This window comes from Papio anubis, chromosome 7, assembly GCF_008728515.1.
Source record: "Papio anubis isolate 15944 chromosome 7, Panubis1.0, whole genome shotgun sequence".
Taxonomy (NCBI): domain Eukaryota; kingdom Metazoa; phylum Chordata; class Mammalia; order Primates; family Cercopithecidae; genus Papio; species Papio anubis.
The window spans coordinates 25171530-25197656 of NC_044982.1; the positions used below are offsets into that span (position 1 = coordinate 25171530).

Below are 26127 nucleotides of genomic sequence, written 5' to 3' on the forward strand. Positions count from 1 at the left end.
ATGCCAGGGTAACATTTGACAAATACAGTATATTTAACCATCTTTAGTGTTAATGTCATTATAAAGATGCTGACCTCTAAGGAAAGCTATGTTCAGGAAAAACTTTCTAACTATGAAAAAACAACAGAAAATCTTGAACATAACCCATTAAATACCAATTTTTTTAAGAAAATGGCTTTTACAGAGTATTTGGGCAATCCTAAAAGGGGAAGCACATCAAATATAGTCCATCTTTAGATGTAGGCCAGTGTGACTGGGTACTCCAGTTAATGCACCAGAATTTTTTTATATTATAAGAAGAATTTGCTTCTGTTTCTATAAATACTGGTTCTAATGAAATATGTTTCTTTTGATGAGTTCTTACAGTAGCAAAATAACTTTTGAAAAATCTTTAACAGTTCTGTGATTTTCAGTGTTATATGATTTTGAAAAATTGGTGAACTTGAACATTAAATCAGTTTCTATATTTAATAAAAATCAATTTTTTACTAATTTGTATTATATACTTAATCAAATATTTTATCCTCATAAAGATATACAGTATTTCCAATAGAGCTAAAGTGTCCTTTGGATATAACAGCATTTTTCTGACTACTGTGTTCTAATGTCCAGACCTTATTTTAGCTGACCTTGGCATGTTGTATTAGTCCATTCTCACACTGCTATAAGGAAATACCTGAGACTGGGAAATTTATTAAGAAAGGAGGCTTAATTGGCTCACGGTTCTGCAAGCTGTACAGGAAACATGATGCTGGCATCTGCTTGGCTTCTGGGGAGGCCTTGGGAAACTTCCATGTGAGATGCAGCCATCTCATATGGTGGGAGCAGGAGCGAGAGAGATGGTGAGGAGCAAGGTGCCACATACTTTTAAATGACCAGATCTCGTGAGAACTTACTATCACAAGAACAGCACCAAGAGGATGGTGCTAAACCATTCATGAGAAACCATCCCTCTCACCAGGCCCCACCTCCAACACTGGGGATTACAGTTCAGTGTGAGATTTGGTGGGGACACTGATCCAAACCGTATCACATATAATCTGAAATTTTAGTTGAATTATATTTTTAAAAGTTAGCATTTCTAACAGAAAAGTACCCTCTAAGAGTAGCTTGGTATTGGTATTTCTATAAGAAAGTGATTTCAATGAATTATATATATATATTTTTTTAAGTTTTGTCTTGTGTCATGTAAAGGCCACACATAAGTGTTTTTAGAATCGTATTTGAGAATAGTGAAAGATCATTCATTACGTTTGTATGACTGCCCAAAAGAAAGAATAAATACTTATGGTTGATAATTGGTGTAGAATTAAAATCCATTTAAATGCATCTGACATTTTGTTTTTAGCTGAAGAAGAGGCTGCTAAGAGACGGCAGATGCAGGAAGCAGAAATGATGTATCAAACTGGAATGAAAATCCTTAATGGAAGCAATAAGAAAAGCCAAAAAAGAGAGTAGGTAGCACTGCTAAGTCCACTTTTCCCCCAAGACAGGCCATTACTGAGACAAATAGCAACTACATTATTTAAAAAATGGACTACCAGAGACACAGAAGATTTTTTTAAGTTCCATTACAAGAAAACGTAATATGACTTGCGGGCATTAGTAGCATTGCTTTTACCACACTTTAGTTTGTTAAGGTAAAATTGTTACACGTACTGATTACAGTAACAGTGAGTAAAATGGCAATGATTGACTCAAGTTGTAGTAGTTTCTAAGAACCAAGAATGCATATACTATTTATAATTCAAAATGACATAAAACAAAAAGAATTGTTGTCAAGTACTTTTTTTGGTTTTGCTTTGTAATTTTTGACTGGAATTTAGGAATTTGTGCTTGGAAAAAAAAACAGAACAAGTGATTATCTCGTAACATCTTATGTCCTTTTAATTTCAGCTGACATTTTTACAGTCTGCAAAGATTTAAAAAGAAAATTGCAACGGTTATTTTTAGATAATATACTGGACACCATCATATTGTAATCTCTTACTGCAAATCTGGTTAACTTTTTTTAATAGAAGTTTTTAGAATTACTGTTAGTATAATTAGACTATTTCAAGATATTAGGATAACAGGGAGAACTGGTACCTCATATGAAAAACAAAATAGCCAACCAATCTGGGCAACATAGTGCAACCCTGTCTCTAAAAAAATAATTAAAAATTAGCCAGGCATGATGGTGCACACTGTGGTCCCGCTGCTTGGGAGGCTGAGATGGGAGGATCACTTGATCTTAGAAGGTAGAGAGGCTGCAGTGTGCTGTGATTGCCTGGGCAACAGAGGAAGACCGTGTCTCAAAAAAAAAATTTTTTTAATAAAAAAGCAGGATGTTTTATATATATATATAAGTAACATGACCAAATAGAAATAAGATTTATCAGAGGGGGTGGCTGGGCGTGGTGGCTCATGACTATAATCCCAGCACTTTGGGAGGCTGAGGTGGCCAGGAGTTTGAAACTAGCCCGACCAACATGGTGAAACCCCATCTCTACTAAAAATACAAAATTAGACAGGTGCAGTGGCACACGCCTATAATCCCAGCTACTGAGGAGGCTGAGGCAGGAGAATTGCTTGAACCCAGGAGGTGGAGGTTGCAGTGAACCGAGATTATGCCATTGCACTCCAGCCAGGCAACAAGAGTGAAACTCCGTATCTCAAAAGGTTATCAAAGGGGTTTTGTAACATAAGGAAATTATGCTGCATTTTAGTAGATTAAAAAAACTTAATGGCAGTTTTAGAACGTTACTAATTTGTTTTTTAATTGTTTACATTTAAAGAGCTTATCGGTATCTTCAGAAGGCAGCGGGCATGAACCATACCAAAGCCCTGGAGAGAGTGTCATATGCTCTTTTATTTGGTGATTACTTGCCACAGAATATCCAGGCAGCGAGAGAGATGTTTGAGAAGCTGACTGAGGAAGGCTCTCCCAAGGGACAGACTGTAAGTACATTCTCAGTGAAGAATCTCTCTGCATATAGCACTTGTTCATTTTAAAAGCAATTTACTCTTTTATGTCCTGACTTCTTTTAAAAAGTCCGACTGGAAGATGAAGTATCTTTAAATACTGATTTTGTGGCTAACCATTTTATCAGTCTTCTTGGATAGTCTTTTTCCTTAGTCTGGGAACATTTATAGTCAGTGAAGACATTTTTGCAGTTGTGCCTTGCCACAATTACATTTGTAGTTTTCCAAATTAGATCTGTAGAGAATGAAATATGAAGCAAATTATTTTTTATCTGAAATTACTCACCATTGCATTTTTCCAAAGTTCAGATGTTGCAGCTCATGTTAATCTTGGGTTTTTTTTAAAAAAGTATTTTATTACAGAAGCAGTACATGTCCATTATAGGAAACTAGAAATACAAACTAACAAAACTAAGAAGTACACATCACATATGTACCACCCAAATATGAGTAATAATATATTAGTGCATGCACATCCTTCTATAATAGATCTTTTTCTTTGTGTATATATACACATGATATTTTTATTAAAATGAGATATCACTGTCTATTGTTCTAGAACTTCACCTTTTCATCCCAGCACATTTTAAGTCACATAATATCCACACTATGTTCATATGATGTTGAACCCAAAAATTTTCTTTATACCTGTTTTGTCCAAACCAGTATTCAGTCCAGGACTCGACCTTTCATTTTGTTGTTATCTAGTATACCCCAGTGCCTTTTTTGTCTGTATTAGAGATAGGGCCAGTTTTTCTGCAGAATATCCTACTTCAGTTTGTTTTTTCATGGTGGCTTTTAGTTTGTTTCTTCATCACCTGTATTTCCTGTCAATAGGATGTCACAGCTAAAAGCTGATGAACACAAGTAAAATATTTTTGGCCAGACTACATTACAAGGGATGTTCTGTATTCTACATTGTATCACATCAGTTGATAAAATATCTGGTTGTTTCCCTGTTAATAATGCTAAGATTGACACCTGGATTTAGGGGACCATCATATTTATTTAAAATTCCTTCAATAATTCAAGTTTATTCAAGCTGTGAGACTTGCTTAAAGATTAATGAAATATCTAATCGCGAGGAAAGTCTGTTTTCAAACTATATGACCAATAACAGGAGTCATAGCAATTGTTTTCTTAAAACTGAATACCTAACAATTCTGCAGCTTTTTCCTCAGTATTTTATTATAAACAGATTATATCTTAATGGTTCCCCTTTGTTTTCAAAACTTTTTCCCTTCTTTGCGTGAATCAGTTTATATAAAAACATATATATTCTTTTATTTCAGAGGCGTTCTGCTCTGAAGAACAGTTTTACTTTATAAGGCGTGAGTTCCCTCTAATATTAGAACCTTACAAAACCACAGCACTTTATATGTTGCAAAGCATTCTCTCCATGAAAATTAATTCTAGTTGATGCAACAGACAAAACCAGAAAATCACAGTGGCTTAACTACAACTGTCTGAAATAACAGAGAGTTGTTTCTTGCTCATGCTAGATTTGATGTAGCTCTCCTGTTGGCGTCACTCTTTTCTGAATAGTGACTCCTGGTCATGGGCTGTTTCTGTTATGTAGCTACACTGATTGCTACACGGGGCTTCCACGCCACAATGAAGTGAGAAAAGAGAGCCTCAGGATTCATTAGGATGTTTTCAGGCTTACATCCCTGACAGCCATATCCCAGGCATGTGATTCTCCAGAGAAGCTGGGAAATGTAGAGGAGCTCATGATTTCAGTGAGCACTGCAGTCTCTGCCACACCTGCCTTTGTCACGTTAGCTTATACTTTCCAACAACAAGGACGATCCACAGAAGGCAAAGGATTGAAAAGGTTGAACTTCACCAATGCATTGTTTGTTCCATTTTTTGTTTTTATTTTTAGAAAATCATGTGTGCTCTAACATTGTAGAGCAGCCTTTCTCCCTTGACCCCTTCAACTTGACCCCTTGCTGCCTCTTTTTATATCTGGGATAGTTTATCTTGGTAATTCATATCTTCTCTGTTTTCATAGTGTATTCCTGTCTGCATATATAGAGAAATATGCTGATGTACCGATCATGGGAGTTGTCTTCATAATGGTTGTTCATAAAGTCATGTTTACATGTATTCAGCTTTGTCTTTCTAGTTAATATTAAATTGTTTTCAAGCTAAACGTTTGTTGTTTAAACTTACATTTGGCTGGGCGCAGTGACTCACGCCTGTAATCCCAGTACTTTGGGAGGCCAGGGCGGGCGGATCACAAGGTCAAAGTTCAAGACCAGCCTGGCCAACATGGTGAAACCCCGTCTCTACGAAAAATATTAAAAAAAAAAAAAAAAATTAGCTGGGCATGGTGGCAGCACCTGTAATCCCAGCTACTCGGGAGCCTGAGGCAGGAGAATTGCTTAAACCCAGGAGGCAGAGGCTGCAGTGAGCCGAGATTGCACCACTGCAGTCCAGCTTAGGCGACAGAGCAAGACTCTGTCTCGAAAAAAATAATAAAAATAAAGTTACATTTGATCCGGTTCTCCCACCGCCCCCGCTGTGGGTCTCAGAAGCTCGCGCTGCCGGAGGAGTGGTAGTGGCCAGGCAGCCCAGTTTCGCCAAGGCTCTCCATGCGCCGCGGCCCGCAGGCACCCGGCACGCGCCTTCCCCGCCTTCCCCGCCGCCACGATGCCCAGGAGGAAGGTCAGCTCCGCCGAAGGGGCCGCCAAGGAAGAGCCCAAGAGGAGATTGGCACAGTTGTCAGCTAAACCTCCTGCAAAAGTGGAAGCGAAACCGAAAAAGGCAGCAGCAAAGGATAAATCTTCAGACCAAAAAGTGCAAATAAAAGGGAAAAGTGGAGCAAAGGGAAATCAGGCCGAAGTGGCTAACCAAGAAACCTTTTAAAGAAGATTTACCTACAGAAAGCGGAGAAACAATAACTGAGGAGAGTCCAGCCTCTGATGAAGCAGGAGAGAAAGAAGCCAAGTCTGATTAATACCATATACCATGTCTTACCAGTGGTCCCTGTCTCCCTTCTTGTACAATCCAGAAGAATATTTTTATCAACTATTTTGTAAATGCAAGTTTTTTAGTAGCTCTAGAAACATTTTTAAGAAGGAGGGAATCCCACCTCATTCCATTTTTTAAGTATAAATGCTTTTTTTTAAGAGGTGAAATCATTTGCTGGTTATTTTTTGGTACAACCAGAAAATAGTGTGGGATATTGAATTATGGGAGGCTTTGACTGTCTTGGGTGTCAGCTTAACATTCCATACATGGGGGGTTAGTTTTTATATCCTATAATACAAAGCATATTAAATGGCAATATGGAGTCAGTCCTGCATTTAATGTCTTGAACATTTTAAATTACTTCTATTCTCATGTTGTTTTTTAGTAGAATTGTTTCCTAAAGAAAACCACTCCTTGTTCATGGCGCTCCCTGTCGGAATTGTGTGCACGCTGTAACATGTTTGGTTGTGGTAGTCCTGTTTTCCTAATAACTTTGTTACTGTGCTGTGAAAGATTACAAATTTGAATATGTAGTGTACATGCTATTCAGTTGTGAACTGGTGGGCTGTATGTAACAGCTGAGCAACATGTGAAGATACTGGTACTTGATACCCTCTTAAGGAAAATTTGCTTCCAAATTTTAAGCTGGAAAGTCACTAGAATAACTTTAAAAAAGAATTACAATACATGGCTTTTTAGAATTTCGTTACATATGTTAAGAATTATGTACAAATTGAAATGTCTGTACTGATCTTCAACCAATAAAATCTCAATTATGAAAAAAAAAAAGTTACATTTAATTGTGGCCGGGTACAGTGGCTCACGCCTGTAATTTCAGCAGTGTGGGAGGCTGAGGCGGTTGGATCACTTCAGGTCAGTAGTTCGAGACCAGCCTGGCCAACATAGTGAAACTTTGTCTCTACCAAAAAATACAAAAACTAGCCGGGCACGGTGGCATACGCCTCTACATAGTCCCAGCTACTCGGGAGGCTGAGGTGGGAGAACCACTTGAACCCAGTAGGCAGAGGTTGCAATGAGCCAAGATCACGCCCCTGCACTCCAGCCTGGATGACAGAGTGAGACTCTGTCTCAAAAAAAAAAGGCCACAAATAAGTAAAATTTTTTTTAATGTTACATTTAATTTAATTGTGTAATGTGTAAAACCCTGAATGCTTTTCCAAGGCTCCTTAATCCACGTTTGTACATACTTGAATTCAAGTCTTTTAGCATTTAAAGACTCTTGCATTTTTTAGTAGTATATAAAACTGTGTCTGTCTTGGATATACCTTCACCAACTCAAGATTTCTTACTTTATCATTTATTTCAGGCTCTTGGCTTTCTCTATGCCTCTGGACTTGGTGTTAATTCAAGTCAGGCAAAGGTAATACTATTAAAACTTTATTGCATGTTACAGTTTGAATTGAATAAATGTGTGCCTGTGTTCAGTTAAACATTTTTTGTTCTTTCACAGGCTCTTGTATATTACACATTTGGAGCTCTTGGGGGCAATCTAATAGCCCACATGGTTTTGGTAAGTAGACTTTAGTAGAAGGCTAATAACATTAATATCAGAAGAATTTGTGGTTTATAGCAGCCACAACTTTTTCAGCTTTCATGATCGAGATTTGCTTGTATTAATACCAAATACTCAGTTGAACTTCCTTCAAATTCTTGTTAATGGATATAACACATGGAATCTACATGTAAATGAAAATTGGTGGCGTCCACAATTTTTCTTTAAAATGATTAGTTTGGCTGATTGCCCCTAAAAAGAGCGATCTGATAAATGTCTCTTTTTAAATTTTCTCTGAGTTGGAATTGTCAGAATCATTTTTTAATTAGATTATCATAATTTTTAAAACTTTAGTTTTTCAAAATTTTATAAATAGTGGCTATAGAAAAAGAACGTGAAATATTATACATTATTTTGCAGCAGTGCCCTAAAGATTGTTAAAGTTCATGAAGTTATTTGTGCAGAATGACTCCAGAGAGCTCTACTTTCTGTTTTTTACTCTTCATGATTAGCTATCTTCCCATTTATTCTGGTCATTTATTGCTAATGGCACTTTGCCTTCTTCCAGTAGTCTCATTTTCCCTATTTTGCTGTTACTTTTTCTTTGCTAATTTGGAAGATTAACTCATTTTTGATAAAATTGTGTCTTAAGATTAAAACCGGTTCTAAGCAAAAGCCCTTATAATTTTTCTCTTACGAGTAAAATGCACACACTTCAAAAATAAAGTTTGTAACATCTATTTTGATTGCTCTAGGAACTACATTATTTATTTCTTTGTTCTTAGCTATGGCCTTCTTGTTGAAGTTGCTGAATAAATTACCTCAAAACCTAAAACTTAGCATAAATAAGGTGTTAGTGTACTTGGATCAAATGACAGCAAAATTCTGGGGATGCTTAGCTTGATTTGTTCCACGAAGAATGCCACTGAGGTACGTGAAACTGCTGCCTCCTCACGTGAAGTTGTTTTACAGGGTTACAGATACTGGGCTGGCATCGGCGTCCTCCAGAGTTGTGAATCTGCACTGACTCACTATCGTCTTGTTGCCAATCATGGTATCTATGTTTTCCCTTTTACCTTTCAGGGAAAAAAAAATAACTGAAATTAACTTTAAACATTTCTATTTTTATTGTTGTATTTGAAGTGTTATAAATGGCTGTTTTATGTAGACTCATCTTTAAACTAGTTAAGGTTCAGAAGTACTTTTTTTAAATATAATTTTTTGCTTTAGGTTCTATTTATGTTGTGAAAAAAGTTCAATTTATTAATAGGTTACTGATTTGCGATCTATATAGACTACCGTAAAAACAGATTCCTTTAACATAGTGTTTGTCAGCGTTTGGCAGCTAGAATTGTACATCTCTCTGGAACAGTTCTTCTGATTTTCCTCAATCTTATTATTTTATCCCTCTATTTCAGTTGCTAGTGATATCTCACTAACAGGAGGCTCAGTAGTACAGAGAATACGGCTGCCTGATGAAGTGGAAAATCCAGGAATGAACAGTGGAATGCTAGAAGAAGATTTGATTCAATATTACCAGTTCCTAGCTGAAAAAGGTGATGTGCAAGCACAGGTACGTGTTTAAACATCTCACCAAATATCTTTACTGCATTGTGTATTTTAATCTGTGGGGGACAGGAGCAAGCACTTATATCTGTAAGTTACATTTTCATTGCCCTGAGCAATTATGAACTACATATTAGAATCACCTGAGCCCCTTAAAAAAAAAAATACCAAGAGTCTCACACTCTTAGGATATTCCATTTCGGTTAGTGTGGGATGGGACCTAGGCGTTGGTTCCTGAAACTGTCCAGGTGACTCTCCCATGTACTGCCGCTGAAAAATCACTGCTTGAACAGAGCAGCATTAACACCGACGATGAAGGCTCTTACTAGAGTCACCAATGATGAAAACTGTCACTTTCTGTAAACAAGAAGTCCCTGGAATATTTGCAATATCAGATGCTCTTCAGAGCTATTTACCGTTCATGTTTTCTTCTCATCTTAAATCATAATTTTCTCAAGGTCAAGAACAGAAGTAAGCTCGTTTAATGGAAATTGTATAATGTCCATCAAAGTACCATGTGTGCACACACGCGTTTTGTGGCTTCTTTTGATATTAAAATAAAAAGAACTTTAACATTTACATTTTTTTCCACTAAGTTTGCAATTATTTCTAATTTAGGACATGTACAGATGAGCATTAGATACTTATTAAGAACAGTTGGTTTTAAGACTAGCAGTGGCCGGGCGCGGTGGCTCAAGCCTGTAATCCCAGCACTTTGGGAGGCCGAGACGGGCGGATCACGAGGTCAGGAGATCGAGACCATCCTGGCTAACACGGTGAAACCCCGTCTCTACTAAAAAATACAAAAAACTAGCCGGGTGAGGTGGCGGCGCCTGTAGTCCCAGCTACTTGGGAGGCTGAGGCAGGAGAATGGCGTGAACCCGGGAGGCGGAGCTTGCAGTGAACTGAGATCCGGCCACTGCACTCCAGCCTGGGCGACACAGTAAGACTCCGTCTCAAAAAAAAAAAAAAAGACTAGCAGTGGAGTCTTAAGAAAAAAAAAACGTAGTGAAAGGTAGATCTAAATGTTAGCTGATAGACTTATAATAAACTTGTTCAACATCTTTTTTTTTTTTTTTAATTTATTTATTATTATTATACTTTAAGTTGTAGGGTACATGTGCATAACGTGCAGGTTTGTTACATATGTATACTTGTGCCATGTTGGTGTGCTGCACCCATCAACTCGTCATTTACACTAATGTAAAATTTAATTTACTTAAAATTTTCTGTTTTACTTGCTTTCTGTGTATCTTGCTTTCCATGTTTACTTTTCTCTCCTTTCTTGCCCTTTTTTGGTTTGAGTGCTTTTTCCTGTTGCATCTCTTCCCCTCTGCTAGTATGATGGCTACTCTTGTAGTGGTTATCTAGCAATCACAACATGCATCCTTGACTTACCAAAGTCTGGTACAATGAGCACTTTTACCATTTCCAGGACAGCACAGAGATCTCAGAGTATTCTGTGTGTGTTTGATTTTATATCTTTTGGTACCATGAGATACTGTTGTTTTGTACAGTCCATATTAATTTATATTTATTTTCAAATTTACCTTTTCATTGCTTTTTATTTTTATTTTTTTTTATTTTTTGAGACAGATCCTTGCTCTGTTGCCCAGTGCCACTATCTTGGCTCAGTACAACCTCCGCCTCCTGGGGTCAAGCGATTCTGGTGCCTTAACCTCCCCAAATAGCTGGGAATGCAGGCATGCACCGCCACACCCAGCTAATTTTTGTATTCTTAGTAGAGATGGGGTTTCACCATGTTGGTAGGCTGATCTTAAACTCCTGGCCTAAGTGATCGTGCCCACCTCGGCCTCCCAAAGTGCTGGGATTACAGGCATGAGCCACCACACTGGGCCAGCTCTTTCTTACTGTATCTCCCAGCTTCTAGTAATTTTCCTTCTTTCTGAAAAGCACCCATTTGTGTATTTCCTTTAGAGGAGGTTCACTGGGGACAAATTCAGTTTTAATTTATGTAAAAATGCTTTATTTCACCTCCACTTTAGAAGGATACTTTGTATTTTTGTTTTCTGTTTTGTTTGTGTTTCTGAGATGAAGTCTTGCTCTGTCACCCAGGATGGAGTGTAGTGGCACTATCTCGGCTCACCGTAACCTCTTGCTTCCCAGATTCAAGCAATTCTCCTGCCTCAGCCTCCCAAGTATTTGGGATTACAGACGTCCACCACCATGCCCAGCTACTTTTTGTATTTTTAGTAGAGATGGGGTTTCAACATGTTGGCCAGGCTGATCTTGAACTCCTGGCCTAAGTGATCCTGCCCACCTCAGCCTCCCAAAGTGCTGGGATTATAGGCATGAGCCACCACACCTGGCCAGCTCTTATTTCTTACTGTATCTCCCAGCCTCTAGTAAGTTTCTTTCTTTCTGAAGAGCACCCATTTGTATTTCCTTTAGAGCAGGTTCACTGGGGACAAATTCAGTTTTAATTTATGTGAAAATGCCTTGATTTCACCTCCACTTTAGCAGGATACTTTGTGTTTTTGGTTTTTGTTTTGTTTGTTCATTTGTTTGTTTTTTGAGACGAAGTCTTGCTCTGTCGCCCAGGATGGAGTGCAGTGGCATGATCTTGGCTCACCTTAACCTCTGCCTCCCAGGTTCAAGCAATTCTCCTGCCTCAGCCTCCCAAGTATTTGGGATTACAGACATCCACCACCACGCCCAGCTAATTTTTGCATTTTTAGTAAAGACTGGGTTTCACCATGTTAGCTAGACTGGTCTTGAACTCCTGACCTTAGAGAGTCCACCCGCCTTGGCCTCCCAAAGTGCTGGGATTACAGGCATGAGCCATTGTGCCTAGCCTGTTTTTTATTTGAGAAAGCGTCTCTCTCTGTCACCCAGGCTGGAGTGCAGTGGCACAACACAGCTCACTGCAGCCTTGACCTCTCCAGGCTCAGGTGATCCTCCCACCTCGGGCTTTCAAGTAGCGGGGACTACAGGTATATGCTACCACGCCCGGCTAATTTTTCTATTTTTTTTGGAGAGACAGGATTTTGCGATGATGCCCAGGTTGTTCTTGAACTCCTGGGCTCAAGTGATTCACCTTTGACCTTTCAAAGTGTCGAGGTTACAGGTGTGACCCACAGCACCTGGCCGCAAATGGTGCTTTGCAATTACAAGTATACGTTTTTCCTTTTCAAAATTTTTAGGTTAAAGTAGAATAACATTTTCAGGAGTTAAGACTAAATCTTTTAGTTTTTTGAGTCCTGAACAGAAACCATTTTACGACCAAATCATTTCTTGTTGGTTTGATTTTAATTGTGTGCCAGATGCTACCACTTACTTTTGCCTTGTTTGTGATCATTTTCAGGTTGGTCTGGGACAACTGCATCTGCACGGAGGACGTGGAGTAGAACAGAATCATCAGGTAACTACCCTGTTCCTAGGGCTTTGCACCTCAGTTATAGCAGGAAATGATGTTCTCAATATATTTCTTGCTGAGTCAATGCCAGTATCAAACTTGTGTCATTTAAACACCCATCACAAATGAGCTTTCAAGATGTAACCAACCCCTAAGAAAGCTGAAAAATACAAATACTAGTGCCTACTATGTGCCATTCACTGCAGGATGCAATATTGGACAAAATAATTTTGGTCTTTCCCCTTTTGGAGCTTTAATAGGAGCATTAGATATTTTTTAAATGATCACACCAAATATAAATTGTGGTTATTCTTACAAAGGAAATTCAAAAGATACAATAATTGGTTAATGGATAGGAAGTACCACTTGGCAGGGAAGACTCCCATAAAGAGAAGTAGAGAACATTTTAGTTGACACTGGAGATAAGGTCCTTCCAGGCCAAAAAGAACAGTATGTGCATAGACCCAGAGACAGGAAGGAATATGGCTAGTCTGCCCATACTACAGGAATGTGGCTGCTCTGCCCATAGTACATGAAACAGAAATAAGCAAAGCCTGATCACATCAGCATATCCCTGTAGCACTGCAGGGAGCTACGAAGATCAGCATGTTCAGATTTGAAAAGAGCTTTGGCTGCAGTATAGAAAATGAATTAGAAGACCCCAAGAATAAAATCAGGCAGATCAGGGAGGGGAATATTCCAGAAGTTCAGGTGAGAGAGAATGTGGCTTGGACTAGAACTACGGTAATGGAAGATAGTAATGGATTCAAGACGTATTTGGTGGTAAATGTAACAGGACTTAGTGATGGATACAGTATGAGTGAAGGGGGGCTGATACCTTAAGCAACCAATAAGGTGGTATTGCCATTTGCTTAAATTGAGCTGCTGGAGGAGAAACAAGTTGAGGTCAAGGAGAGAAGATTTTAGGGGTATGTTCAGGCATTGGATAGGGTGTTCAGAGGTAGTTGAATAGACTGGATTGAAGCTGAAAATATAAATTTAGGAGTTGCCATCATCTTGATGGTGTGTGAAGCTATGGGAGTAGATGAGTTGGCTTAGAGAATGCAAAGTGAGAATGGAGTCCAAAACTAAGCCCTGAAGAACTTTAATGTTCAGAAGTCAACTGATAGAAAAATAACCAGCAAAGGAGACTTAGGTGGTACCCGTAGAGTTAGGATGGAAACCAGGAGAGTGTGACATCTTGTAAGCCAAGCTGAGAGTCTGTTGAGAAGGAAGCCATGATGGACTCTGCCAAATGTTGCAGAGAAAGGTGGAGTGAGGTGAGCTGAAATTTAGATTGGCAATACGAAGGTCATCCGTGGCCTTGACGAGCTGTCTTTTTGATGTAGCGTATGGAAGCCAATTAAGACTAGATGATAGAGTGAATTGAAGTGCATGTCACCATTTATTCGAGAAGCTTGGCTGTGAAGGGAAGTAGCTAATAGAACAGTCATCATTGGAGAGAAATTGGGGGTCTAAAGGAGCTACATATCTTGTATGTTTTGGTTTGAGTTTTTTTATTTTATTTATTTATTTATTTTTAAGGCGGGATCTCGCTTTGTCACCCAAGCTGGAGTGCAGTGGCACAGTCTTGGCTCACTGCCACCTCCACCTCCTGGCTTCAACTGATTGTCCCACCTCAGCCTCTCAAGTAGCTGGGAATACAGGTGCATGCCACCATGCCAGGCTAATTTTTGTATTTTTAGTAGAGACGGGGTTTCACCATGTTGGCCAGGCTGGTCTCGAACTCCTGACCTTAAGTGATTCGCCCGTCTTGGCCTCCCAAAGTGCAGGGATTACAGGTGAGAGCCACCACACCCTGCTGAGTTTTAGTTTTTGATAATGAGATTATAGAATGTGGTTGAGGGGGAACTGGTTCCAAAAGAGGAAGAAGTTAAGTCAGCAAGGAAAAGAAGAGGAATAACCAGTGGTACAAGGTCCTTAAAAAAAATGGGCGGCAATATAGTTGAGAGTGGTGATAATGAATTTCTGTGACGCTAGTGTGTTTACTTAAGTGATTTTTAAGTAGGGTCAAGAATTTTTGTCTAAACAGTACAAGAGGAAATTGTATTCCTTTAGAGAACAATGAAAATATGCTCCATGTCTTGGAAAGGCTTCTTAGTTTTTCCTTTCTCCCAGGTTATCATTAGCGAAATAGACCAAAGAAGTCAAGCTGCTCTTAAATGTGTCTTTGAAGCAGGCTGATGTTCATTTTGCCTAAAAATAACAGGAGCCTTCTTGGACCTTAAGTTTAGGCGACATAAGAAATTTCTTTGTATCTATAATTATGCAGTGACTTAATGATAAATGGTACAGTTATTTGGTAAAATAAGACTTCTAGATGTTCCGATTTCTCTTTCAAAATATTCGTGACTGGGTATTCTTGTTTTTAAAACACTGCAATATATAACAAGATTTTTAAAATGTTCCTGAAATAATTATTTTGGCTGAAAGTCAAAAGCAGATTCTGTTAAAAACTAATTATTTTAATAAATTCTTTTCTCACAGAGAGCATTTGATTACTTCAATTTAGCAGCAAATGCTGGCAATTCACATGCCATGGCCTTTTTGGGAAAGGTACTGTACATCCTGTGAATGTTTTATGCAATAGCAAGAGGTGTTTGCATAATTAGCATGTATTGTGTTCAGGATCAACAATTTACCAAAAATAAATTGGAAATAAAATTTCTAGTGCACGACTATTTTATCTTAAAGTGCTGTTCAGAGGCATTTTCTTAGGCAACTTAAATATAACATAGTGTTTGCGGCTGGGTGCAGTGGCTCATGCCTGTAATCTCAGCACTTTGGGAGGCCAAGGTGGGTGGATCATGAGGTCAGGAGATCGAGACCATCCTGGCTAACATGGTGAAACCCTGTCTCTACTCAAAATACAAAAAATTAGCCTGGCATGGTGGCGGGTGCCTGTAGTCCCAGCTACTTGGGAGGCTGAGGCAGGAGAATGGTGTGAACCCAGGAGGTGGAGCTTGCAGTGAGCCGAGACCGCACCACTGCACTCCAGCCTGGGTGACAGAGTGAGACTCCATCTCAAAAAAAAAAAAAAACACAACATACTGTTTACTCATCAGTATGTTAATTCTCCATTGAAATTAACTCTCATTGAGCTCCTACTTTTTGTGTATTGTATGCAATAATGAGGAACGTATTCTTGATGCTGTGCAGTTTTTTGCTAAGACTCTCACAGTTACCTGTTTCCTTCCATACTGAATAGAGGCAATTAGAGTTTGTTGAAATTTATCTGCAGAGCTTTTAATTGTCTTAAATGTGGTAGCCATGACCCACCTCTTCTCATTGTAGCTATGTTCTCAATCAAGGGAACAGAACATTTAAGTGTAGAAACTTTATAAATAAATTACCTATGTCATGGAAGAATCTCAAAACTTTTTCATTATTTTGAAACATACTGTAAATCAATGGGTATTTTCACTTCTAAGTAAATCCTGAAGTAAGGAAGTTTAGATGGAATATATCACAAAGGTTTTTACAACAGGGAAATTTCATCATGATTTGTCTCATGATCATACTAGTAATTGGGGTGTGGTAACTACATTTAAATATTCCAGCTGCTCCGTAGCATGGAACTTGGTATTTCCCATCTGTTTTTGTTAAGCATTTAAGAACCTTTCATTCCTCTTTTGGTTCTTGCTCTCAATTACTGTCACTGTCTTTAAAAGCTATCTTTTAGATGTATTGTTTCTTTAACATGTATGTGAATAAAGGCGGTCTTGACCATTCTGTTTTTCTTTCTCTCGGCCCTTTATCATTCTCCATACCTGATACTCTAGTCGTTTAGTGTTTAAACCCTTTTCAAATAAACCTTTTAGTTACTTCGTTTCCTGAACTTAAGACCCACTTGTGATCTTATCCTGGGGAAAGTAGTGGTAGAGGAGAAAGAAGAATGAATGCTGCAAGCAGCTCCCCCTTTCCTTGTTGAATCACTGATCTGATCCTAAGCAACTTACTAACCATTTGACTGCCCTGGAGTAGAGTGAGAAAAATGATTTATGCTGGGCTTAAAGATTTCTTCTGAGACTAGTATATGAGCTGATTTTATGTATTCATGTTTACAAATAAGGCATAAATTTGAGATGGCATCAAAATAAATATATAATTATTAAAATGTTTGCTTTTAAGGGTTTACTTTTAATTCTTTTTTTTTTTTTTTTTTTTTTGGAGATGAAGTCATGTTTTGTGGCCCAGTCTGGAGGGCAGTGGCAAGCTCTCAGTTCTCTGCAGCCGCAGCCTCCAGGCCTCAAGTGATTCTGCTGCCTCAGCCTCCCGAGTAGCTGGGATTACAGGTGCATGCCACCACGCCTGGCTAATGTTTGTATTTTTAGTAGAGACGGGGTTTTGCCATATGCCAGGCTGGTCTCGAACTCCTGACCTCAGGTGATCTGCCCACCTTGGCCTCCCAAAGTGCTGGGATTACAGGCATGAGCCACTGTACCCAGCCTTTGATTTTAATTCTAAAATATCCTGTGGGGAATTCTAAATTTTTTGGAAAGATTTCATGAGATCTAACAAAACCCGAAAGGAGGTGAGAAAGGAGAAAAATGTAATTCGAGAAAGGGTTACAGCTCTTACTGAAATTGGGATCTGTTTTCCAGATGTATTCGGAAGGAAGTGACATTGTACCTCAGAGTAATGAGACAGCTCTCCACTACTTTAAGAAAGCTGCTGACATGGTAAGGCTTTGTCTCAGTGTACTGAAATGTGTACCTTATTGCTAATATTTTAATAAATAAATTTGTTATATTAAAAGGTTAATCATAGTCAACTCATGCTATACATTATTGAAACTGCTTATTAAGTATGATTCATGTGAATGTATTAATTAGACAAAGCCCTCCTGATAAAAAGCAATTTTCTTAGGGACCATACTGTTGATTTTTAATTGTTAAGTTTCACTGAGAAGTTTCCTAATCAGGGAAATACTGATTTTTAGTAGTGGAACTTGAAGTTATATAATCTACCCTATTTATATTGCAACATGAAATTGAAAAGCCTACATAATAGGGTACTTTTGATAATCATAGTACATAATTTAGGCTTTCTTTGGCTCAGAAAACTGCATATGAATACCTACAATTTTGTATGTCTTCAGTATGTACACTTACCTCTCTGTCAACTATTATACGTTACTGTAGTTCCAGATATCACTTGAATGTTTTCCGAAGGAATGCTGTGACAGTCTTTTTAAAGATGTCTTCTGTCCCTCTAAGTTTAGGCAAATTCTAGATTCTTTTTTTTTCTAATCCCAAAACAGTGATTCTCTTTGCTCTATGACACTCCAATAATCCTAAGTATATATTTTTGTCACCTGATAGCAGCATTGCTATTATTACATGATTATGCTCTTATTACAAGATGTTCCTTGATACCTTCCCTCTTTATTGGGGTGGGATGTTACCAATGAAAAACTGCAAAAATGTGGCCTGCTTTTCATTTTGATGAAATACATTAGTCATGCTTTATGTCATAAATTCATGGTACAGATGTTCATAAAGTAAGTCACCAAAATTGAATTCTAAATGAATTTACTCTTTACTCTTTTTCAGCAAATTACTCAAAGCCCCCAAATGTCTAAAAGCCAATAAATATTATGTTTAGTCTGATGAGAAGAAATTTTGTTTTGAACTGAAAAGTACTAAGACACGTTTTTGAATATGCTTACAAATGATTTATTTTGCAGTTATTTATTCTTGCCTATTTTTGAATGAATTCTTTTCACTCTTTTGTCTGATTTCTCTGGTTTGCAGGGCAACCCAGTTGGACAGAGTGGGCTCGGAATGGCCTACCTCTACGGGAGAGGAGTTCAAGTTGTAAGTGTTCAGTCTGACATTCTGACTTTAATAATCAGTCGGCTGGAGAGGTAGGGACGTGTTCCTTAATTAGCTTCCAGTCAGCCCAGGTGGGGCTGTTCCATTGTAAGCAAAGCTGAACCTCTTCCTGTTGTCTGAGTTTGTCTCACTACCACCCCACACCCGACAGACACCCTCTCAGCTCTCTTAGAACAGCTGTGTCTGGCACTTTCTCCCAAAGGTGTGGAGCTGTTTCTTGTTCTTCCATCTCTGCTCTCTACCTGACGTGCTCTAACCATTTCTCAGGACTTTATCTCCTTGCCTACTTTTTTACTCAAGCCTGACAAAATGCATAACTGCCTTCCATTTAGGAGGAGGAAAGCTTTCTGTTCTGCCCTTTGCCCCTTCTAGCTACCACCTCTCTTCTCCCAGCCCTTCACTCAAGAGTCAAACTAAGCTGCTGCCATTCACTCTTGAGTTCTTAGCAATCGAACTTCTGCTTCATGGAACTATACTGTCTGTACAGATCACCAGTAACCTCCTAAATGTCAGTCCAATTGACATTTTTTGGTTCTACCTCACTTGACCTCTCCCTTCCCTGGTGTTCTGTCTGTGTCTGGGTTTCCTTGGCCATTGCATCTCATCCTTCGGTGCAGCCTCCTCGTATTGGATGTCCCTGGATTCATATTGCTGTTGCCTTCTCTATATGATCTTTCTAAGTAATATGTCCTTTTGATTTGAGGCTGAAACTAAGAGCTAGGTTTAAGAGCTAGGTTTTTAATATCTATAGGTATTCTCTAACACAAAAGACAGTAATGTGTTCTCATTTTGAGGCCTTGTAGTCATTCTAGGACACTAAAATTCAGTAGTAACCTTTATTTTAACTTTTCTCCTTGGGTACATATGACCTTTGAAGTATAATAATAATGTAGTGTTTGGTAAGGTACACAGGGAATAAAAGAATAAGGAGAGAATTTCCCTTCTTTAATTTTAGGAAAATTGAGGTTTAAAAAGGATTAATTGGTTAGCAGAGAAGAGACTGTTTCTTAGTTCCTGGTCTGATGTTCTACTAGTGTTTATGCTTTCTGAGAGCAGCATACAAATTGTTTCACAAAAACTCTTATTTGCTTTTCTTCACCGCCTTAAATATTAATCCCCCTGTGACTTAATGTATATTATTATCTATTATAAGAATTAGAAAGTGATCTTTTTAATGGCTCTTCGGGAATTTTTTTATATGCTTTGTTCATTTTTTTAATAAGTCTCTTTTGAGTATGTCAGCCTTTTGAGCGTTCTCATCATATGACATCTTTTTCTACAGAATTATGATCTAGCCCTGAAGTATTTCCAGAAAGCTGCTGAACAAGGCTGGGTGGATGGGCAACTACAGCTTGGTTCCATGTACTATAGTAAGTAACATTGGAATTAATGGTGGATACACCAAGTTCTAAATTAAGCTGTTTTCCTCTGGATGGCGTTATGATATGGAAATGGGTGTTACCAAATTCTGGCTGGTTAAATGTTCTGCCAGTTCAATGATTTATACATCTTGTGTTTTTCATTGTAAATTATATTAATCTGTATCAATACGCTAATTTGTATTAGATTCACATATTTACTTGTAAGAATTCTTTCATTAGAGTTTTATTCCTCATATATAAGCCTCCTCTGATGCTTAACTAAATCTTAAGTCTATTATCTCGTGTGATTTTTTTTTTTCTTACAGACGGCATTGGAGTCAAGAGAGATTATAAACAGGCCTTGAAGTATTTTAATTTAGCTTCTCAGGGAGGCCATATCTTGGCCTTCTACAACCTAGCTCAGATGCATGCCAGTGGCACCGGTGTGATGCGATCATGTCACACTGCAGTGGAGGTAAGGTCTTTTCTACCAGCTTGTGTGTAGGGAGTTGATTTGCCCAGCAGGAAAGTCTGTGCTTTTAATTCTGGTTTTCTTGGTATGTTTTCTTACATAGTTCTAGACTCAGCCTACCTAGCTTTGATATACTGAGGGAAGACTAAGGGGTCGGTGTGTAATTATTATACTTACTTATTATAGTCTCTCCCTATTAAAATCAACTGTATGAGGGGAGACATTAGTGTCTGCAGTATCTCTCGCACCTAAGACAGTATCTGATAATAATCAGCATCAAAAAAAAATGTGAGCTGGGCACAGTGGCACGTGCCTGTAGTCCCGGCTACTTAGGAGGTTGAGGTGGATGATGGCTTGAGCCCAGGAGTTCGAGACCAACCTGGACAACATAGAAAGAGCCTATCACTTAAAAAAAAAAGGAAAGAAAGAAAAAGTTGAATGAATGTTCCAAAAAGGAATGCTAATATCTCCTAATTGGAAATTTTCCTCTTAGCTCTTTCTTAGACCTGGCACTTTAAAGTGACATTGATAAATGCTTGGCAAAGTTTCTAAATCTCTGTACTTTAGTTCACTCACTTGTCAAATGGGGCTGTTGACAGGACTTACGTCATAGGGTGGCCCCTCATGAACCTCATGGGAGGATTAAGAATCATAATACACATAAACCGTTAGAACAGTACCTGGGCAGAGTAAATGGTAATTTTTGTAGTACAATAATTGTGTACTGTTATTTTTTTATAAACCCATTGACTTCTAAAGAGTAAATGAAAACTTTAAATTAAAGTATCTCAAACTTTTATGTCTATTGAAGAAAGCTGCCAGAAATTGAAAGAGCAAGCTTAATAGTTATCTGTAGCCAAAGTGCATAAGTGATTTTCTGGTATATCGTTCTTATTTTCTTTTACTGGTTTTTTTTTCCCCCACCTCACACAGTTGTTTAAGAATGTATGTGAACGAGGCCGTTGGTCTGAAAGGCTTATGACTGCCTATAACAGCTATAAAGATGGTGATTACAATGCTGCAGTGATCCAGTACCTCCTCCTGGCTGAACAGGGCTATGAAGTGGCACAAAGCAATGCAGCCTTCATTCTTGATCAGAGTAAGGTTCATTTTACTCCTACCTTAGGTTTAGAATGCATGAGTTCACACCAGTGAGCTGTTTAATCTGTTCAAACAGAAAAGCTACTAGGAAACATTCTTTATTATTATAACTGGAACTGAACACACATGCTTAAGTTATTAATATTTTACTTTAGCCATCAAAGTTAGTTTTATAACCAGAGTTGACTGTAGAATGGATTTGACATTCATTTTAAAATTAAGCCCTTTGATTAAATATATTTTTCAAAATACAGTGGATACAAAAACGCCATTTTCCCAACACTGTGTAGAAAAGTGGCTCAATAGTCTCATGATTGGTTCTATAGATAAAACATGTTTCACAAAGTAGTGCGCTCTTGCATCCAATGATTGCTTTGAACTCACTATTTTAGTTCAGTAATTGTCTAATTTCAGCATTTGTTTTAATTCTTATATCCTAATTCTTCTTTAACTTATGCTTCACCTGTCCTCCCTACTTTGCAAATGAAAATTAAGTCTAGTGCCTTTTCTTAAATGCCTGATTTGTATTTCGTTTCTTTTCCTGTAGGAGAAGCAACCATTGTAGGTGAGAATGAAACTTATCCCAGAGCTTTGCTACATTGGAACAGGGCTGCCTCTCAAGGTGAGTGATTAATTCTAGGATAAAAGTTTCACCCAGGGACCTCCCTGTGGTGTTTATCTCCCATGAGAATATTAAACCATGCCATTCATCTCCTTTAAATTGAGCAGAAGCCGGGCACGATGGCTCACGCCTGTAAGCCTGGCACTTTGGGAGGCCAAGGCAGGAGGATCACTTGAGGTCAGGAGTTCGAAACCAGCCTGGCCAGCATAGTGAAACCCTAACTCTATTAAAAAAACAAAAGAATTAGCCGGGCATGGTGGCAGGCGTCTCTAATCCCAGCTACTCAGGAGGCTGAGGCAGGAGAATCGCTTGAACCTGGGAGACAGAGGTTATAGTGAGCCAAGATCGCACCACTGCACTCCAGCCTGGGTGACAGAATGAGACTCCATCTCAAAAAAATAAAATAATTAAGCAGAGATACTGTGACTTCATTTGTTTGCATATTATTCTTATTTATTCTTAACATAGAAGTTTCTCAGAGCCAGAGTTTCTAAATTGGGTTGTAAAGTCTTTGTACAACACATTTCCGTCAAGCTATGATTCACTCTTTGGTTTGTAGTTTGAGGCCAGTATACTGTGTGAAACAGGAATTAAATAGAATATATGATAGAATATTAGTCTGAAACCTAAGAGACTTTTTCCTCTTTTTCTTTTGAATATTTCTTTTGAACATGTTCCTCTCAACATTCTCTGCTTGTTCCTTCTCCAAGCCTAAATGGTTAGTCTGGACTATTTTAAAATGTAAGTGACATGATAAAGTAGAGCCTGATCATTTACATAGGAGTGTTTGTGAAAGAAGGGAGTACGGGTTGAGTATCTCTTATCTGAAATGCTTAGGACCAGAGTGTTTCAGATTTCGGATGTTTTTGTATTTGTGTGTGTGTGTTGGGAATATTTGCGCATATATATTGTTTGAGCATCCTTAATCTGAAATCTGAAATGCTCCAGTGAGCGTTACCTTTTGAGCATGACCTTTGAATGTCAAGTTTCAGGTTTTGGAGCATTTCAGATTTTTGAATTAGGGATATTAAACCTGTCCCCCAACACACACACCAACTTGGTTTTACCTCTCTCTATTCCAAAGCCTTCTGCAGAAGAGCTACACTTCTAGTTTAAATTTTTACCGGACTTTATAACTTGGCTGAAAGGATTTGTTACAAAGTTTGTGTACTACGAATTAAAATTATTTGTTTTATGTAAGCATGTTAACAGGAGGAGAAAAAAGTTTGGTCTGTTTTAAACATACTTTATTTATTGGCAGTTCTGCATTTAACTTTTGTTTAAGGCTATACTGTGGCTAGAATTAAGCTCGGAGACTATCATTTCTATGGATTTGGCACCGATGTCGATTATGAAACTGCATTTATTCATTACCGTCTGGCTTCTGAGCAGCAACACAGTGCACAAGCTATGTTTAATCTGGGATACATGCATGAGAAAGGACTGGGCATTAAACAGGTGAGTGTGGCTTCCAAACATGTTTGAATCATATAATTGTGATTGGGGGAAACACTTGCATTTGAATAGAAAATAGACTTTCCTTGACATTCAGTTGGATTTCAGGCCACTAAATTATGGGCCTGATTTGTAATATTTCAGAAGACTGTGCTTCCATCTCTCATCTTCCAGCACCCACAGATACTACTATCCACGCCATTTTATTTAGGGATTAAGCTGAAGACAGACTGATGAAAATGGAAGTGCAGTGCTGCCTCTGCTGATAACTACTTGTTTGAGAAACTATCTGTCCGTCTTCAGCCAAATTCTATTCTTTTCAAATTATTTTGAAATGAATTAAATGCATTATGATAAATTTATTTCTGATTCTTATACTTTCCTAATGAAGTCTGACATTCTCTGGACTCATGACTTAAGGTTTTGCCTGTGTGCCCTCAAAAGAAATTGGAAAAACTACAGACCCCCTTGTACACTTTTAAGTTGGCATTTCAGTTTTTTCTTAAGTTTCAAAGGGTCTAAATTCTAGCTATTTTAATCATTAACATTTTTAAATAAAGTTAGTTACCCTTAAAATATCCAGTAGACTCTAAATAATAATAATTGAATACTCACCCACCATTATTAATGTTTTAGAAATATACAAGCAAGTTTTTTAATTGAAAGTTATATCTTTTCCTGTTTCCCTAAATTTATGTTTTCTACCACGACTTCTGTAGAATGTAATACTAATATATTGTTTTTAATGCTTAGGTCTTTTATTGATTACTGTATCATACTTATCTGAAACAAACAAGTGTATAAATTCATTTTGAATTTTTTTACCAGTGATCTAAGTGTTAAGAAAAATTCATGAGATATTACTAGTCACAGTTGGTCAGTTAATACATTGTTGGTCAGATCTACAAAATACATTTTGATAAAACTTTGCTTTTTGTATTGTTAATTGAAAATGCATCTTTTAATGAGATAGAGTATTTGTTAAAAATTGAGATTTCGCATTAATTCTGTTTTTCATTTTTTAAAATGTATCACTAGAATGTCATTCATATAAATATGTACATGAAAAATGGGAAGAGTTTCACTATAGCGTGGTCACTTAATTCTTCAAACTGCCTTAAGAGTTAGATGCCAAAAATCAGAGTCACTTGTCATTAGAAATTATTTTTAATGATCAATCCCCTGACCACTTGATAGGTCCCTCTTCAGTTGTGTCGAAAGCAAAGAATTGGAAACGAGAGACTTGTGAAAACATGCGTTCCCTGACACTGGCGCCTTTCACTTTTCTCAATTTCTAGGAAGAGTACAAAAGGCTTTACCAAGACTTATGAAATGGGCTGTTAATTATACTCCTTCCTGTGTCACTTAGAGGCCCTTTGTTGACCTAACTCTGCTTAAGGATTGAGGGAAAGTTAAGTTCATTTTTTGCTAATGCAGTATTTTCTTGACAAAATGCTGCTGCTTTGTTCACATTTGGATGTTTTATTTTAATTAGTATGTAAATGTTTATATTTTAAACTTACCTTAATATTTAGAATATTACTAAAATTAGATACTTACGTATAGTTCAGTCAAGGCTTAGGAGCAGCAAACTCAGTACATTCAACTTCTGGAAGATCTCTGCCACTTAATGTAGTAATTAAAGCCTCTCTTTATTGTCAAACCCAGTCATCCAGTGTCCCAAATTAGACTTAGCTTCTATCAGAAAGGCTGATGGGTTTTTGTCTTTTTTTTTTTAAATGGAGATGGGGTACCACTGTGTTGCTTAGGCTTGTCTCAAACCCCTGGGGACTCAAGCGCCTTGGCCTCCAGAAGTGCTGGGATTGCAAGTATGAGCCACTGCACCCAGCTGACTTTATTTTTAAATCGAGTGAGGTTTAACAAGACTAATATAAAAATCACATGTAAGTTATAGCTTTCATGGAGTACATCTAGTAATAATTTACTGACTGTAGTCAAGATTAAAATGATATAACTACTCTTGTTTTTATAATAGGTTATAAAACAAGAAAATTAATGTGCTCTTCTAATTTAATTTGTAATACAATGTATAACTAATAATAGAAATTCTTGTGAATAAAGAATATGATAAAAGGCATAGTATTCCGTTGATAAGAGTAGGGGGAGGGAACTTTTGTTTAGCTTTTGAGAATAAATAATCATGTATGAAAATAAATAATCATGTATAAAAATCAGTAACTCCATTACTTTTTTTTTTTTTTTTTGAGATGGAGTCTCACTCTGTCGCCCAGGCTGGAGTGCAGTGGTGCGATCTTGGCTCACTGCAACCTCCGCCTCCTGGGTTCAAGCTATTCTCCTGTCTCAGTCTCCCGAATAGCTGGGATTATAGGCGCCTGCCCTCACGCCCAGCTAATGTTTGTATTTTTAGTAGGGATGGGGTTTCACCATCTTGGCCAGGCTGGTCTCGAACTTCTGACCTCATGAGTCACCTGCCTCGGCCTCCCAAAGTGCTGGGATTACAAGCGTGAGCCACCGCACCCGGTTCCATTACTTTTTTTTATAAGACATCGTGATCACCTTCTGTATTTTTTTCTTTTGAGGTTTAAAATATTCATGCTACTAAAAGCAATCCCCCATTTAATATAGTTAGGAAAATATTAAATATGAGGATTGACTGTAATTGAAAAAAATCATATTATTTGATAAGTTTTAATTACACACTAGTGAATCTATTTAATTACCCCAGTGAATCATCCAGTGTATGAATCACAGGAAGTTTGATCCATGATCTTGAAAAATACAGCAGTCCAAAAAACCATTTGAGTTATATTTTTCTAAAAACTCAGACACTAACCATACTGTTACCATTATTTGAAGATGCTCTTCTTTTTAAATAATGACA

At 37.8% G+C, this 26127-nt stretch overlaps 1 protein-coding gene and 1 pseudogene across 2 annotated transcripts in view; both read left to right on the forward strand.

The window, feature by feature from the left end:
* Window positions 1-26127, forward strand: part of SEL1L (SEL1L adaptor subunit of ERAD E3 ubiquitin ligase) — a 69557-nt gene that overhangs the window by 35358 nt on the left and 8072 nt on the right. Inside the window, exons 5-19 of the mRNA XM_003902131.5 lie at window positions 1349-1454; window positions 2778-2940; window positions 7268-7321; window positions 7412-7471; window positions 8426-8507; window positions 8872-9026; window positions 12345-12401; window positions 14904-14972; window positions 17021-17098; window positions 18173-18235; window positions 19536-19623; window positions 19941-20089; window positions 21020-21185; window positions 21735-21809; window positions 23095-23267. Coding sequence (XP_003902180.1) covers window positions 1349-1454; window positions 2778-2940; window positions 7268-7321; window positions 7412-7471; window positions 8426-8507; window positions 8872-9026; window positions 12345-12401; window positions 14904-14972; window positions 17021-17098; window positions 18173-18235; window positions 19536-19623; window positions 19941-20089; window positions 21020-21185; window positions 21735-21809; window positions 23095-23267 — 1538 coding nt within the window. The remainder of the gene's footprint in view (window positions 1-1348; window positions 1455-2777; window positions 2941-7267; window positions 7322-7411; window positions 7472-8425; window positions 8508-8871; window positions 9027-12344; window positions 12402-14903; window positions 14973-17020; window positions 17099-18172; window positions 18236-19535; window positions 19624-19940; window positions 20090-21019; window positions 21186-21734; window positions 21810-23094; window positions 23268-26127) is intronic.
* Window positions 5375-6720, forward strand: LOC108586932 (annotated as a pseudogene). Its single transcript, XR_001904950.3, has one exon. The product of XR_001904950.3 is annotated as a non-histone chromosomal protein HMG-14 pseudogene (transcript).